General features: G+C 40.1%; 1 protein-coding gene across 1 annotated transcript in view; it reads left to right on the top strand.

The window, feature by feature from the left end:
• The window catches only part of LOC127648015 (macrophage mannose receptor 1-like), a 63,145-nt gene that overhangs the window by 44,805 nt on the left and 3,317 nt on the right, over nucleotides 1–15,023 (top strand). The window contains exons 3-4 of the mRNA XM_052132578.1: nucleotides 7,338–7,715; nucleotides 8,200–8,553. Coding sequence (XP_051988538.1) covers nucleotides 7,338–7,715; nucleotides 8,200–8,553 — 732 coding nt within the window. The remainder of the gene's footprint in view (nucleotides 1–7,337; nucleotides 7,716–8,199; nucleotides 8,554–15,023) is intronic.

Genomic DNA, 15,023 nt, shown 5'->3' with positions numbered 1-15,023 from the left:
AATGAGCAAACCTGTTCCCCCACCCCTACCAGTATGTCGAGGGGTGTGGGAGAAGGAGAAGTTGTTGGAGAGAGCAGCAGGTGTTGCTGTATCCTCAGGACGTATCCATGTCTCCGTCAGTGCCAGGATGCAGACTGGCAGTTTCAGAGTCCCACTGAATAAAGATCAGAATGTCAAAATAAAAGCGTGAGGGGTAAAAAAAGTACACGATTTGAATATATTACTGTTGTATTTAAAAATATATATATATTTATTATTATTATTATTATTATTGTCATCATTAGTATTTGTTTACAATTTTAACAATAATAATGTAAAATAATACATTCTTTCCAGCTTCTCTTTCCGCTTTTATCAGGGAACAGGGGTTACAGTTTAGTAACCCGAGACGTTCTCTAGCGACATCTGTGGTTGAAATTTAAAACTGCAAGCAATTTGCAGAAGAACACTTAATGTGAGTCGTGTTTTGACACTGCTCTTCTGGCCGATGAATCTCATGATTTGAGGTTACCTGGACATCACCGGTGTGATCATGACTGGAAGATATGAAGCTGGAGTCATAACATGCTATTTACATGTTGATATAATTATGTTATAAAATGAACATTTAAAAAATTTAATATTTCTTGCTTTGATGAAGATAAACAACACTCTTATTTACATATTTCGAATGAACGAATTGTTGAATGTGCTAACACCGTCAAAATGAACCGCTTTAAAATGGGGTAAATACCTCATTCAATCTCATTGTATTTACAACTTAAAATACGTATTAATTTATGGTCATACAAATAAGAGGAAGACATCATTAGAAACTGTAAAGGGTCTCAAATAAAAATAAAACATTGTGCTTTTGTAAAATACAGAAAACAAACAGAATATGCTTTCTGCTGCCTCTATGTCCATAAACTTTTTTCTGGAGCATGTCACCAAAATGAACCGAAAAGTATATAATTGTCACACAGTCTTTATAAATATGTCTACAGAATCCTTGATATGTCTACTTTCTAAATCCACGATGAGAAACAATAACATAAACAGGAGTAAACATCCACGAAGGGCACAGGCAAAACACGGTAGGTCTAAACACATTCAACAACTGACAAAGACTGAACAGAAATCAGGGCATTATATACACAGAGACTAATGAGAAAATTAAACACAGGTGATGAACAATGGGGAACACCTGGAGGTGATCAGAGCAGGGGATGATGGGAAGTGTATTCCATGGGGAACAGATGACAGAGGCAAAACACAGGGCAGACAACAGTGAATCATGACATAGTCCCCCTTCTAAGGAGCGGATTCTAGATGCTCCCAAGAAAAGAAAAAACAGGAGACTAAGGAGACCAGAGCAGGTCAGGTGGACGGCCAGGAGAGCAGAGCTGATCAGATGGACGGCCTGGAGACCAAGGAGACCAAAACAGATCAGTCGGACGGCCATGAGACCAGGGATACCAGAGCAGATCAGGTGGATGATCAGGAGATCCAGAAGACCTGAGCAGGTCAGGCGGATGCGCAGGAGACCAGGGAGACCAGAGCAGAACAGGCAGACATTCAGGAGATCCAGAAGACCACCGCAGGGTAGGGACTGGATCAGGAGGCCTGGTTGGCGTCCACATGGCCGAGACAGGGTTAGGAGGTCTGGGAGGTGGCCGCAGGGCCGAGACAGTGTCAGGAGACCAGGGAGTGGGTCAGGCGGCAGAACTGCTGGAGGAGGATTCTCTGGGGGGGTGGGGAGCCACTGGAGGAAGAGTCTCTGGGGGGGGCGGGCGGACCAGTGGAAGACTCTATGGGCGGAGCAGTGGAAGTGGAACAGGCTCGAGGCTAATACTCCGGAATGACTGAGCAAAGACCTCAGTGGTTGTGGACATTAGCAGAGTCTCGGGCAGATGACCCAGAAGACCAGAGCAGATCAGGCGGACGGCCATGAGACCCAGAAGACCACCTCAGGTCCACCTCAGGTCCTGGATCAGGAGGCCTGGGAGGCGGCCACAGGACACGGACTGGGTCTGGCGGCAGAACCGCTGTAGGAGGAGTCTCTAGGGGGGTGTGCGGAGACGCTGGAGGAAGAGTCTATGGGGGTGGCGGGTGGAGCCGTTGGAGGAAGAGTCTCTGGGGGAGGGGGGGGGTGGTGCAATGGAAGACTCCATGGGCGGAGCAGTGGAAGACTCCGTGGGTAGAGCCGTGGCAGGCTCGAGGAACGGAGCCTTGGTAGGAAGAGCCGTGGCAGGCTCGAGGAGCAGAGCCGTGGAAGGCAGAGCCATGGCAGGCTTGAGGCTAAGAGTCCAGGATGACTGAGCAAAGACCTCAGTGGTCTTGGGCATGAGCAGAGTCTTGGGAGTGACCGCTTTGGTCGTGGAAATGAACAGAGTCTCGGGAGCGACCTCTGTGGTATTGAACACTGGTAGAGACCTGGAAACGACCTCTGTGGTCGTGAACACTGGCAGAGACTTGGAAACGACCTCTGTGGTAGTGAACACTGGTAGAGACCTGGAAACGACCTCTGTGGTTGTGAAGACTGGCAGAGACTTGGAAATGACCTCTGTGGTCGTGAACACTAGCAGAGACTTGGAAATGACCTCTGTGGTTGTGAACACTGGCAGTGACTTGGAAATGACCTCTGTGGTCGTGAACACTGGCAGAGACTTGGAAACAACCTCTGTGGTCGTGAACACTGGCAGAAACTTGGAAACTACCTCTTCCTCCTCACATGGCATAGAGCAGACAGAGGCTTATTAATGAAAGGTAAAGTACAACACTAAGCAAAGCTCAGATGTGACAAAACTAGAACTGAAACAATACAAACATCAATTGAAGGACAAGAACTGACAAAGAACACATGAGAACACAGGGATTAAATGCACAAAGAGAGAAAACAATGAACACCTGGAACGAATAAACTCAAGAAACAATGAAGAAAGGTAAGGAAAAGGACTACGAAACCCATAATCAAAGAAAGACAAGAAGTGAACAATATATAGACATAGCAACCCCTAATGCTTGCCAGGGTAATCATTACAATAGCATAATAAAAGGTCACTAGACAATTCAAAGCTTTGTACGTAGTTAACAGAATTTTAAAATTAATACAGAATTTAACAGGTAACAATGTAACGATGATAAAATGGGGCTAATATGATCATATTTCTTGGTTCTCATTAGCACTCTGGCTGCTGCATTTTGAACCAATTGAAGTTTATTTATTGATCTTGCTGGACATCCTCCCAGTAATGCATTACAATAATCTAGTCTTGAGGTCATGAACGCATGAATTCGTTTTTCGGCATCAGCAACAGAGAGCATGTGTCTTAATTCAGCAATATTTCTGAGGTGGAAGAATGCTGTGCTACAAACATTTGTAATTTGATTTTCAAAGGACAGATTGGTATCAAATATGACACCTAAGATGATGTAACAGTACATCATCCATCGAGAGTCAAATTATATTGTAGTGGCTTATTTTTAGAGTTTCTTTGTCCAATAATTAATACCTCTGTTTTGTCAGAACAGAGTAGAATATTTAATGAAAAGTGTATTTGCATCAAAATGTCAGATTTGAAGTGAACATGTAACTGAGTTTAGTAGACTATGTCATATAAAGACTATTAATTAAACAACAATAACAGGGAAATGAGAAAACCCCTCACTACTTTTGGTGAATAACTTGAGTAGCTTTAAAAGTATTAATGTAATAGAATAAATCAGTGATATTTGTATAATAATATTTGTTTTAATAATACTGACCCCAGATGTAGAGTGTGTTAATTACTATAAAAAATTAGCAGGAAAGTAGAGATGATAAAATCATTAATAATTATGCTTTATAAATATAGAAAAGTATCAACATCTGTAGATCAATACTTCAGCAGAATATTCCAGCAGTCACAAACTTCATCATACATTAGAATGAGAACACAAATATTTCTGGGCTTAAAAGATACAAGAACTAAATCAATGTGGAACATTATATCTCAAAAGAAGGACAATGTGCCCCCATGAGCTACTTAAAGAAATAATTCACTCAAAGATGAAAATTCTCTCATTATTTACTCACTCTCATGCCATCTGTCTGTGACTTTCTTTCTTCAGAACACATAATAAGATTTTTAGAAGAATATTTCCGCTCTGTAGGTGCATTCAGTGTAAGTGAAAGGGTGACAAAATATTGACGCTCCAAAAATCACATAAAAGCAGCATAAAAGTAATCCATATGACTCCAGTGGTTTAATCCATGACTTCAGAAGTGATATGACAGGTGTGGGTGAGAAATAGATCAATATTTAAGTAGGTGGCAATATGCAGGAATCACCAAAAACACAAGAAGAAGAAAGTGAAAGTTAAAGTGGAGATTGACTGAGCAGGGAGGAGAATTTAGAGTAAAAAATGTATTATTTATTATTATATAAACTGATTTTAATGTAATTGTAGGTGCATTCAATGTAAGTGAAGGGTGAACAGAAATGTGAATGTCTGTGAATACAGTACAAGGTGCAAATGAAGAAGTATAAAACTGAAGGTATATATATATATATATATATATATATATATGGCTGGTGACCATAACAGTGCAAGCGTCATCAGGAGGTAGAAGTTCTGTGTAAAGAAATTGCAAGGGAATGGCAAAAAGAATACAAATACGTAGTTCGAGTGATGTAGTGTTCAGCACCTGAGTTTAGAGTTCAGTTGGCTGACAGCTGAGGGAAAGAAACTGTTCCTGAGTCTGCTGGTGCAACAGCGAAAACTCCCATAGCGTCTCCCAGATGGGAGAGGAGTAAACAGACCGTGGTTGGGGTGAGAGGTGTCTTTGATAATGTTTCTCGCCCTCCTTAGGCAGCGTTTGTTGTGAATGTCTTTGATGGAGGGGTAATCTATCATATCGCCTCTGAAGACGGATTAAACCACTGGAGGCACATGGATTTCTTTTATACTGATTTATGTGATTTGTGGAGCTTCAATATTTTAGCACCGATTTACTTTCATTGTCTGGAACAAAAGAGCTGAAATATTCTTCTAAAAATCGTAATTTGTGTCCTGCAGAAGAAAGTCATACACATCCATGGTCCCACCAGGTCCATGCCAATGTGCTCAAAGAGCACCTTGATGATGGGCAACAGGTGAGGGGCTGCTGGAGTGCCGTTCACTGGCACACTTCGCAGCTCCGGCAATACCGTCTGACGTCCCCATCGAGCCCAGGACAATGAATCAATCTCAGATACTCTGGGGGGTGTTCTGGGCTCCCAGGTGGCCTACGTGAGGGTGAGAGTGTGCCAGTGTTAAGATGGTTTTTGTTCTCCTCTGAGGTGCCACAAACAGCCGTGACTAGCCACACAGTACAAGAGCCCATTCTCAATGACAAAGTTAGCTGTTGGATGAGGTCCGGGCTGTCAAAGAACTATTTCTCAGACCTGTTCCTGGTGCTTGCTGCTCCCGGGTGAAAGAGCCTCTTGCTCTTATCCTCTAAACAGACACAAACCCACATTTACTCTCACTTTCCGTTGCCATCATTGCCGGGAGCATGTGGGGCCGTGACCTAGCGCAGCATTTCAATTTTCAATAATGTCTGTGTCGTCATTGTGCTATTTGATAAAATTATGATTACTGACTGTGCCTAAATTTAATAACATTTGTACTTGGACCCCCAGTGATCCAGCCAAAGGCGTCTTTGGCAAGGAACAAAAAACTCCATAAGATGTTGGTTAATGGAGAACAAAATAACCAGGGGCATCAATTGTGTATGGCAGCTGCCTTTCCTTGGCTGCCTGGTCAATGCAAAGGAATATACAGTATTTTAATTATAGGATTAACAGAATTTTGTTATTATTTTGTATCATAAATAAGTTCTAACTGACTCAATTCTGTACCCGCGGGCTGTTTGTTTGACTACATCCGCGGTTACATGCGCAAGTCTGGGCATACTCTAGAGTGCTCCTATCTAGGGGTGTGCTGTGCATTTAAATGCGCTTTAAAATGCCCCTATTGACGTGAAATGATATAAAGACACAGCCATTAATGTATTACGAGTGTGTAAACAGACGGGACAAAAATCTGCGAAATCATGACGCGATGTTAATGTAAATACAGCCGTTATATTTCATGATGCAGGCAGGGCAAAAATCTAAAAATAACTGATCTTAAAGACCTGCTGCAGTTGTTATAAGCCTATTGTTAATATTAATCAAGCATCAATAGGCTATTGACAAGAAAAAGAGTAAATCACTCACCGTCCTTGGCTGGATAACTTTAGTAGCATTAATACATTTCAATGACAGTCTGCTCATCACTCAAAATGTGAACGCATTGGGTCAGTCCCAAAGTAATGTCAATATTTTAAGATGTTCTATTTTTCATTAGATTACTTTTTAATATTTAATTGCTACTCTTACTGAAAAAAATGAAAGCACTCTTTCTTATGCTTATTACTTTACTTTAACACTTGAAGCAAAGTTTAGGAGAAACACTCGAAGGTAACATTGTTTTAGTTTACTTTACATCAATATTAAAATTTTTTAAAGAAAGTAGCTATAAATACATTTACATTAATGAATTGTTTACTTGGCAAATGAAAAGAAATTAAGATCATCTCAAGGTAATACTTGGCTTTATTGTTATATTTTTGTTCATTCTTGTAACAGGAACTTTCTAATTTTCTTGGTTATAGACAAAGCTATGTGATTTATCTTTAGATGCATGTGGTCATCATCATTTATTTGAATTAACACCACTGACATATCTTTGGGAGAATCAAGGCTCACTTTGGGGGCCAGCACACTTCTGGCTACCAGTGTGAATATAATGCCAATATTAGTTATTTGTGCGTCACATTTATGTGTTGAACAAGTCTGTGGTGGGGTGGATTAATCAGGCTAATCAAGCCTCAGAGAGGGATAGAGGCCGACTGGAGATGGCAGTGAGACAGAGAGAGAGTTTACAGGCAGCTGTCCGACACCTGTGTGTGTGTTTGTCTTTTTGGTTAAGTTTATAATTAAAATATGATTTATATTGTCAAGCCAGTTCTCGCGTCATCCTTTTCATTAATCCCTTTACAAAGTCATGGTTTAAATGAGTAAACTAAGTGAGTGTTGGGGGCCAATGTTAAGATACTGTCCTTTTAAATAGCTTCAATGTAGTTTGTTACTTTTTGTCATTAGCTAGCTTGTCTGTATTTGAGCAACATTTAGAGTAGCTTGTTGTTTTGGTAAGAAACAGAAGATGAACTGATTATTATTATGAACCTTGTGAATGGTTTTCATTTATCATGATATTTATTTGACACATTTCAACTACATTTGATAATAAAGTCATTTTTTTGTGTATATTTTTTTCTCTCTTCTCAGCTGTCTTCAGTTTCTCTGCATGTGTTGCACGTCAGTATCACTTTGTGAATCAGAATTTGAACTGGACTGAAGCTCAGAGTTTCTGCAGTGAGAATTACACAGATCTGGCCACCATCAACAACAAGAACGACATTGAAGAACTGATGAAGACTGTGAATGATGAAAGTGTTCAGCATGTCTGGATCGGACTGTACAGGACAGAGAATAAAACATGGAAGTGGTCTCTGGGTGACCCTGTGTTCTACACAGGAAGTGATTCACTGTATCAGAACTGGAGAAACTCTCAATCAAACGATGATGGTGACTGTGTTTATATGAAAAATGGAGGATGGCATAAAAGTAAATGTTCTGACAAAACCTCTTTCATTTGCTATAATGGTGAGTGCAGCTGTGTTTGATCACAACAAACTGAAATGTGTCGCATGAACATTATACAGAAGTATTAATATCTGTTATTATGATAAAACTGACAATACTTTATTTTTTTTAAACATGGTTACCACTGGTTGACTTTTTGTCTTCTGCAACTTATTATTTAATTAATTTGTCAATGAGTTAAAAGTAATATAAATGAAAGGGTAGTTTAATAAAATTATTTTGGGAAGCTGATATATCCTGTGGTGTGTCATGCTAAACTTTAGAACGTGGAATACTTGTACAATTCATTTATCACACCACAGGGCCATTTTAAATGAACTACTGAATGTAAAAACATGATTAAAAGTCATGAAAATCAAATGTTGAGCAGTACAGGACTGAAAATACACACTTCCATTTACAAAAATCTTAACCTACAAACTCGATGAAATAAAGTCCATGGACACATTATTTGTTAACTAATCAAAATCTTTCTCTCATACAGACAGCAGTGAAGAATACATCTTTAACAGTACAGACATGAACTGGAGAGACGCTCAGAGTTTCTGCAGAGAGAAACACACAGATCTGGCCAGTGTGAGGAACCAGAATGAGAATGAGAAGATTCAGCAGATCATTAATATTCAGACAGGAAGTGATAAGAACGTCTGGATCGGTCTGTTCAGAGACTCATTGGAGTGGTCAGATCACAGTGAATCCTCATTCAGATTCTGGAGACCTGAAGAACCCAATTATAGAGACAATGCTGAAAACTGTACAGTGATTTCACTCAAAGACCAGCGGGGGAAATGGGAAGACTGGCGTTGTAATAAAACATTTTCGTTTGTCTGTTATGAGGGTGAGTAGATTATCTCACACACAAACAATCATTTGTCACAATAATAAACAGTATCTTTGAGTTTAAGGCCTGTTTCAGGCAGTATATTACAGTATTCACACGGTGCATATAAGAAACAGAACTGCAAGGAGAGTTTCAACACACACTGAACTTTTGAAAATATACTATAAACCTGTTTATTAAATGGAAAGTTCACCCAAAAATGAAAATTCTGTCATTATTCACTCACCCTCATGCCATCCCAGATATGTAGGACTTTCTTTCTTCTGCAGAACACAACATTTCTAAAGGTTTTTAGAAAAATATTTCATCTCTGTAAGTCCATACAATGCAAGTGAATGGTGACCAGATCCTTGAAGCTCCAAAAATGGCATAAAGGCAACATAAAAGTAATTAATATGACTCCAGTGTTTAACCCATATTTTCAGACATGATATGATAGGAGTGGGTGAAAAAGTAAATTTTTGCTTGAAATGATTCTGCCTGCCCAGCAGGGGGTGAAATGCATGAAGAATGTGAATCACCAAAAACAGAAGAAGAAGAATGTAAAAATGAATGAATGAACAAATTTTGAGTAAAAAAGGATTCAGCCTTTGAGAATGCACGTCAAAGGCAAACAGATCCTGTGACATCACACAGTGTGACGCGACATTAGGCGGTACAGGAGAGACATGATCAGTAGAGGCAGTCACGTTTCATTCTTTGAACAAACACCAATCACTAAAGGTTTAGTCAGTGAGTTCATTTCTCACATGGGACCACCTTACCCAGTTTAACAAAAAATGCACAGCAAGTGATTTAATCAGTAATGACAACAAACATCTCGGGTTACTTAACTGTAATTCATGTTCCCTGATAAAAGCAGAACGAGATGCTGCATAGCACTTTGGGAACAACTTTAGGTTCACAGGTGTGACCAGCTGTAAATATGTGTGCAACAAGTCAATGAAATTGACTAGAATTTATAGCCTCTGCCGGTGACATCATTGGACGCACCTGTAGCAGGTCTATAAATAGATGCGTCACAGGTGTATCGTCAGGTATTTTGTCTGAAGAGCAGTCCTGGGGCATCCCAGTGTGGAAATAAAGTGCAGCATCTTGTTTCGCTTATATCAGGGAACAGGGTTACAGTCAAGTAACCTGAAATGTTCCCTAACAAAAAGCTACACTTTGATGCTGCACTGATTTAGCGCTTTGGGAACGAGAATACCCACGCCGCCGCACTGTGGATGTCTGTGGCTCAGTTGTTAGAGTGGGTCGGCCACTAATCGCAGGGTTGGGGTTTCGAATCCCAGCCCACACGAATCCACATGCCGAAGTGTCCTTGGGCAAGACATTGAACCCCAAGTTGCTCCCAGTGGCAGGCTAGCGCCTTGCATGGCAGCTCTGCCACCATTGGTGTATGAATGTGTGTGTGAATGGGTGAACGAGTCACAGCGTAAATCGCTTTGAATACCGTTAAGGTTAAAAAGGTGCTATATAAGTGCAGACCATTTACCAGCCTGCCACATCACAAATATGCTGCAGAGACAAACAGAGGGACACCTCTAGCCAAGGCTTTAGAGGAGGTGACCCCTGAGCCCTGATACCTACTGCCGAAGCTTGACCGCGCACCTCGTAGGCCAGGGCAATAGCGTCCCTCAGCCAATGCGACATTGTCTGCTTTGTTGCGGCCCCCATGGCAAACAAATAGTTGCCCTGACTTACGCCACTGACTAGTGCGGTGGTGGACATAAGTCTGAAGGGCACGGACTGGACAAAGTCGCAAACCAATCCTGATGCCGGACACTCGCTAAAATGCGTTTCTGCGTGAGCATCTTGAACGGGAGTCTGTGCGTGCCTGGTTCAGAACTTGCACGTCCAAGATTGGCCACAACCTGCCACCTTATTTGGGTACGATGAAGGAGGGGATGTAAAACACCTTCTTCATCTCGGCTGGAGGTACAGGCTCTATTCCGTCCTTCCGTAGAAGGGAGGCGATCTCTGCGCGCAAGGCAGCAGCGTTATGAGCCATGCCCCCAAGCTCCGCGCGAGAGGGATCAAGGGAACTATCGCGTCAGACGTTTTATTTGTGTGTGTATATATATATACATGTATATGTAAATAAGAAGCTCTGATCAGCTGTTGAAGCACACAGGTGTGTTACTCAAAACAACCCTTGTGTGTGTGTCTGAGTGTGTGTTTGCAAGCGGCACTTCTTTTATACCTGTATATCCAGGGGAGTGGCATGCAAATTCCACACACCAAATCTCATTGGCCTTTTCTCAAAGATCAGAGATGTGTGGGCTCCCAAGAAGTGACCCCTAGTGTAAACTCATCAACACAACTTCGAGTGAGTGACAGATAGGGAACTATTGTTATTGATGGTTTTATTATTATTATTATTAGATTCCACCGGTAGGAGGATGGTTAGATTATTATTTGACCCCTATTGTTTTCGTTAATTTTCTTATTATTAGGTGTCAAGCCCCGAAGGGGCGAAAGACACCTATTGTTTCCGTTAGTTTTCTTATTATTATTAGGCGTCAAGCCCTGAAGGGGTGAAAGACCCCTATTGTTTCCGTTCGTTTTCTTATTTGGGGTCAAGCCCCGAAAGGGTGAAAGACCCCTATTGTTTCCATTAGTTTTCTTATTATTAGGGGTCAAGCCCTGAAGGGGTGAACGACCCCTATTGTTTTTGTTAGTTTTCTTATTATTATTCTGCTTCTTCTTCTTCCGCTTTTGAGTCTATGGCAACCCATAGAACCGCTTGCGGGAAAGTTATGAAATTTTGGCACACGGATAGAGGACAGTCTGATATATCACCACAGCAAATTTTGTTAGGGTTAGGTCTCTACCTCAAACCCTCTAGCGCCACCAATTGCCCAAACTTGCACTCACATTTATTTTAATAACTTTTGAGTCCTAGAAATTTTTTACTTGAGGCTGTATCTATGCGATGCTTTGAGGGATTGAGACGAAACTTGGTACGTGTCATCATCATAAGGCCCTGAGCTTACCTGCAGCATTTTGGCACACTGCACCCTACTGGTCAGGAGATAGCTAAAAATGAATGTTTTGGCTTATAACTGCTGAACACTTTTGCCGAAAATATAGAACAAATGGCTTTGGCACCATGCTCTGAAGGAACTCAAAAAGCTTAGAGAATTATAATGCTATTTCTAAAGATGCTAAATCTACTTTTTCGATCTCCTCCTAGACTGTTTGTCCGATTTGCACCAAATTTTGCCTGCATCATCTAGAGGCACTCATGACAAAAACGTATTCACAAAATTTTGATAAACCATACGATTTTGGAATGTCACTTCAACAAATTCGACAAAGAACACTCAAAATTGAACTTGAGGCTTTATCGCCGCAATATTTTGAGGGATTAGGACAAAACTTGGTATGTGTAATTGAGTAATGCAGCGTTTTGGTGCACTGCCCCCTTCTGGTCAGGAGATTGCTGTTTTGGCTTATAACTCTTGAACGCTTTCCTGCATGATAACCATAATGCCCAGATACTACATGAGCAGTTTCAGAACAACACCAATACTAAATGGCTGAAATGGGTGTGTTTATGTAAATGTCCACATTGCCTAAATATATATGTCAATAAATCAAATGTAATTTTGACTGATGGTTTTTCAATCCTAACATGCTTCAAGATGACATCACTCTGAAGTATTGTGCAAAGAATGGCCCACATTCACCCTTAGGGGGTGCTACAGGCCATGTCCAAAAGTCCCATTTTCTGGTCAAAAATATTCTAATTTTGTATATTGATACTACAGGCCAACAAGAACCTCCACACCAAGAATGGCCCATATTCACCCTTAGGGGGCGCTTAGGCCACAGCCAAATATAATTATTTTTATATGATGGTATTTCCACCCCATTTGTCCAATTTCTGAAACTTGGTGTACATGCCTCATTTCTCAATGGGAACAGAAAAGCCTCAAGGATCCATAAGGTCCGGCATGGATTTTCCCATGCACTGAAAATTTGGGAAAACCTACAAAAATCCTCTTCTCTTGAAACATAGATCCAATTGACTTCATATTTAGTACCCAAGTGTAGAATTGATGTCTTTCAATTTATTACTTAGCTAAAATTAATACTATACAAAATGGCTGAAAGGGGCGTATTTATGTAAATGTCCACATTGCCTCAACATATGTGTCAATAAATCAAATGTAATTTTGACTGATGGTTTTTAAAACGAAACATTCTTGAAGATAACATCACTCTTAAGTACTATGCAAAGAATGGTCCACATTCGCCCTAAGGGGGCGCTACAGGCCATGCCAAAAATGTCAAATTTTCTGGTCAAAATGTTTCTAATTTGGTACATTGATACTACAGGCCAGCAGGAACAACTACACAAAGAATGGCCCATATTCACCCTAAGAGGGTGCAACAGGCCATGCCCAAATATCCCATATTCAAAGTGATGTCATTTCCACCCCATTTGACCAATTATTCTGAAACTTGGTGTACATACCTCATTTCTCATTGGGAACAAAAAAGCCTCAAGGACCCATACTTTCCGCAATGATGGATTTTTCTGTACAGTGAAAATTTGGGAAAACCTACAAAAATCCTCTTCTCTTGAACCGTAGATCCAATTGACTTGAAGCTTGGTACCAATGTGTAGAATCAAAGTCTTAGCAAAAACGAATACAATACAAAATGTCTGAAAGGGACATATTTATGTAAATGTCCACATTGCCTCAATATATATTTGTCAATAAATCAAATGTCATTTTGACTGATGGTTTTTCAAACCTAGCATGCTTCAACATGACAATTTCACCTTGCTTTGTCAAAAGATGACTGAATTAAAGCTGTTTGAACTTGGGCCAAATCGGACAATTCTAGCCACTAGTTCTTTTTTTATACCGAAACTGAAAGCAGAAATACTCAGCAATGTGAATATCTAACTTTGCTAAGATGTTGTGTTGGTAATTGAAGGGTCAGAGGTTCAAATCCAGACACATAATTTTTCATTTAGGATTCAGACAGAAAGACATGATTTTTATGATTCCTCCATCGGGAGGGTTTAACCCCAACCCTCTACTGATCAATTTTTAAATTATTTGCCATTTTGAGGAGGAATCCACATTGCTCCTTGCAGCTATATTTTGTAATTAGTTCCCTTATATGTTTGATGCTCTCGTTACTATGACATGTCACCCAATGAAGTTGGAAACAAAATTGAAGAAGCTAATCTTAAAAAAAAATATGCCATGAACGATGGCAAAAGCTCTTTTACGGTTTACCAGAGAATAAAGTAAGTAAACCTGCATCACTTATATGATTTATTAATGCATGGCAAATTATTAGTTAATTTGCGTAAAACAAACTGTGAAGTGTGAGCCATTAGTTGACTGTCTAAAGCAAATTAATATTATTTAAATAAATTACAGAAGTTGAAAAAAAGTCATTGCTTCCCATCATCTGTCATGTTGACATGCCCCTTCCACTGTACCAACATGGAAATGTGTGTATCATCTAGAGTTCTGAGTTTCCTACTCATTAATATGACTTCACTGGGTCATTTGTGTTTTCAGAGCTCGTAATTATGATATTTCTGAAATGAATGAAGTAGATGCCATACATAGAGTTACAAAGAGCAAGAAATGTGCAGGCTCTCAGAATAAGAAACAAAACTGCAGTAAAGTTTATGATATATATGGCACAGAACTCATACAAAGAACATGTCCTGCATACAGCAAAGACTGTAAGAAATGTGGAGGAAAAAATCACTTCACCAAATGTTGCTTCTCAAATGGAAAGGACACACACGGGTCCTGTTTTGTGTACCCGCACCCACCCCAAACAGAACACCCAACCTGTTATCTGACAACAGCAGTTACTTAATTCTGTACCCGACCCCTTTAACATAAAGACCGTGATCCGAACTGCACCCGCATTAAAATACAACTACTATATCATTATTTGCTCACATCACACAAGCAATCAAATTAATATTAGGCATGTAGCCTAATGATGTGGTGATAATTCATAGAAAAAGATGAGAAAGACGAACATTATTTAAAAAAATAGCCATGGGCACTTGCAGGATTTCACTTGAGGGGAAGATAATTTTTTTTTTTTTCAAAAACATCACCAAAGCATTAATTCTGGTGACTTTTTTTCTGATTTATAAATTTTTTGTTGCGTTTTCGATTATGAGTAGCGTTCATGTAACTATTGGCTACAGCATTTCTTCCCATAACCATTCAGAATAAACACGTTATCGTGCTAACAAAGCAAAACACACCAGAACGAATAGAGCAGAACGCAGATGTCTGGAGACACGTTTTTATCAGTCGAAGAAGTTCTTTTTAACTTGACACAGCATCTAAAAATGCAGCACCTCCGTGAGAGATCCTAAAAGACATCCATCTAGTGAACGTTTACATCGAAAACTATTTAAAAACAGCACGAGCGGACACAAAAATCAAATATGAAAAAATCTTTTG

This window comes from Xyrauchen texanus, chromosome 1, assembly GCF_025860055.1.
Source record: "Xyrauchen texanus isolate HMW12.3.18 chromosome 1, RBS_HiC_50CHRs, whole genome shotgun sequence".
In the NCBI taxonomy this organism is placed as follows: Eukaryota; Metazoa; Chordata; class Actinopteri; order Cypriniformes; family Catostomidae; genus Xyrauchen; species Xyrauchen texanus.
This window is presented reverse-complemented; position numbering and strand designations above follow the sequence as displayed.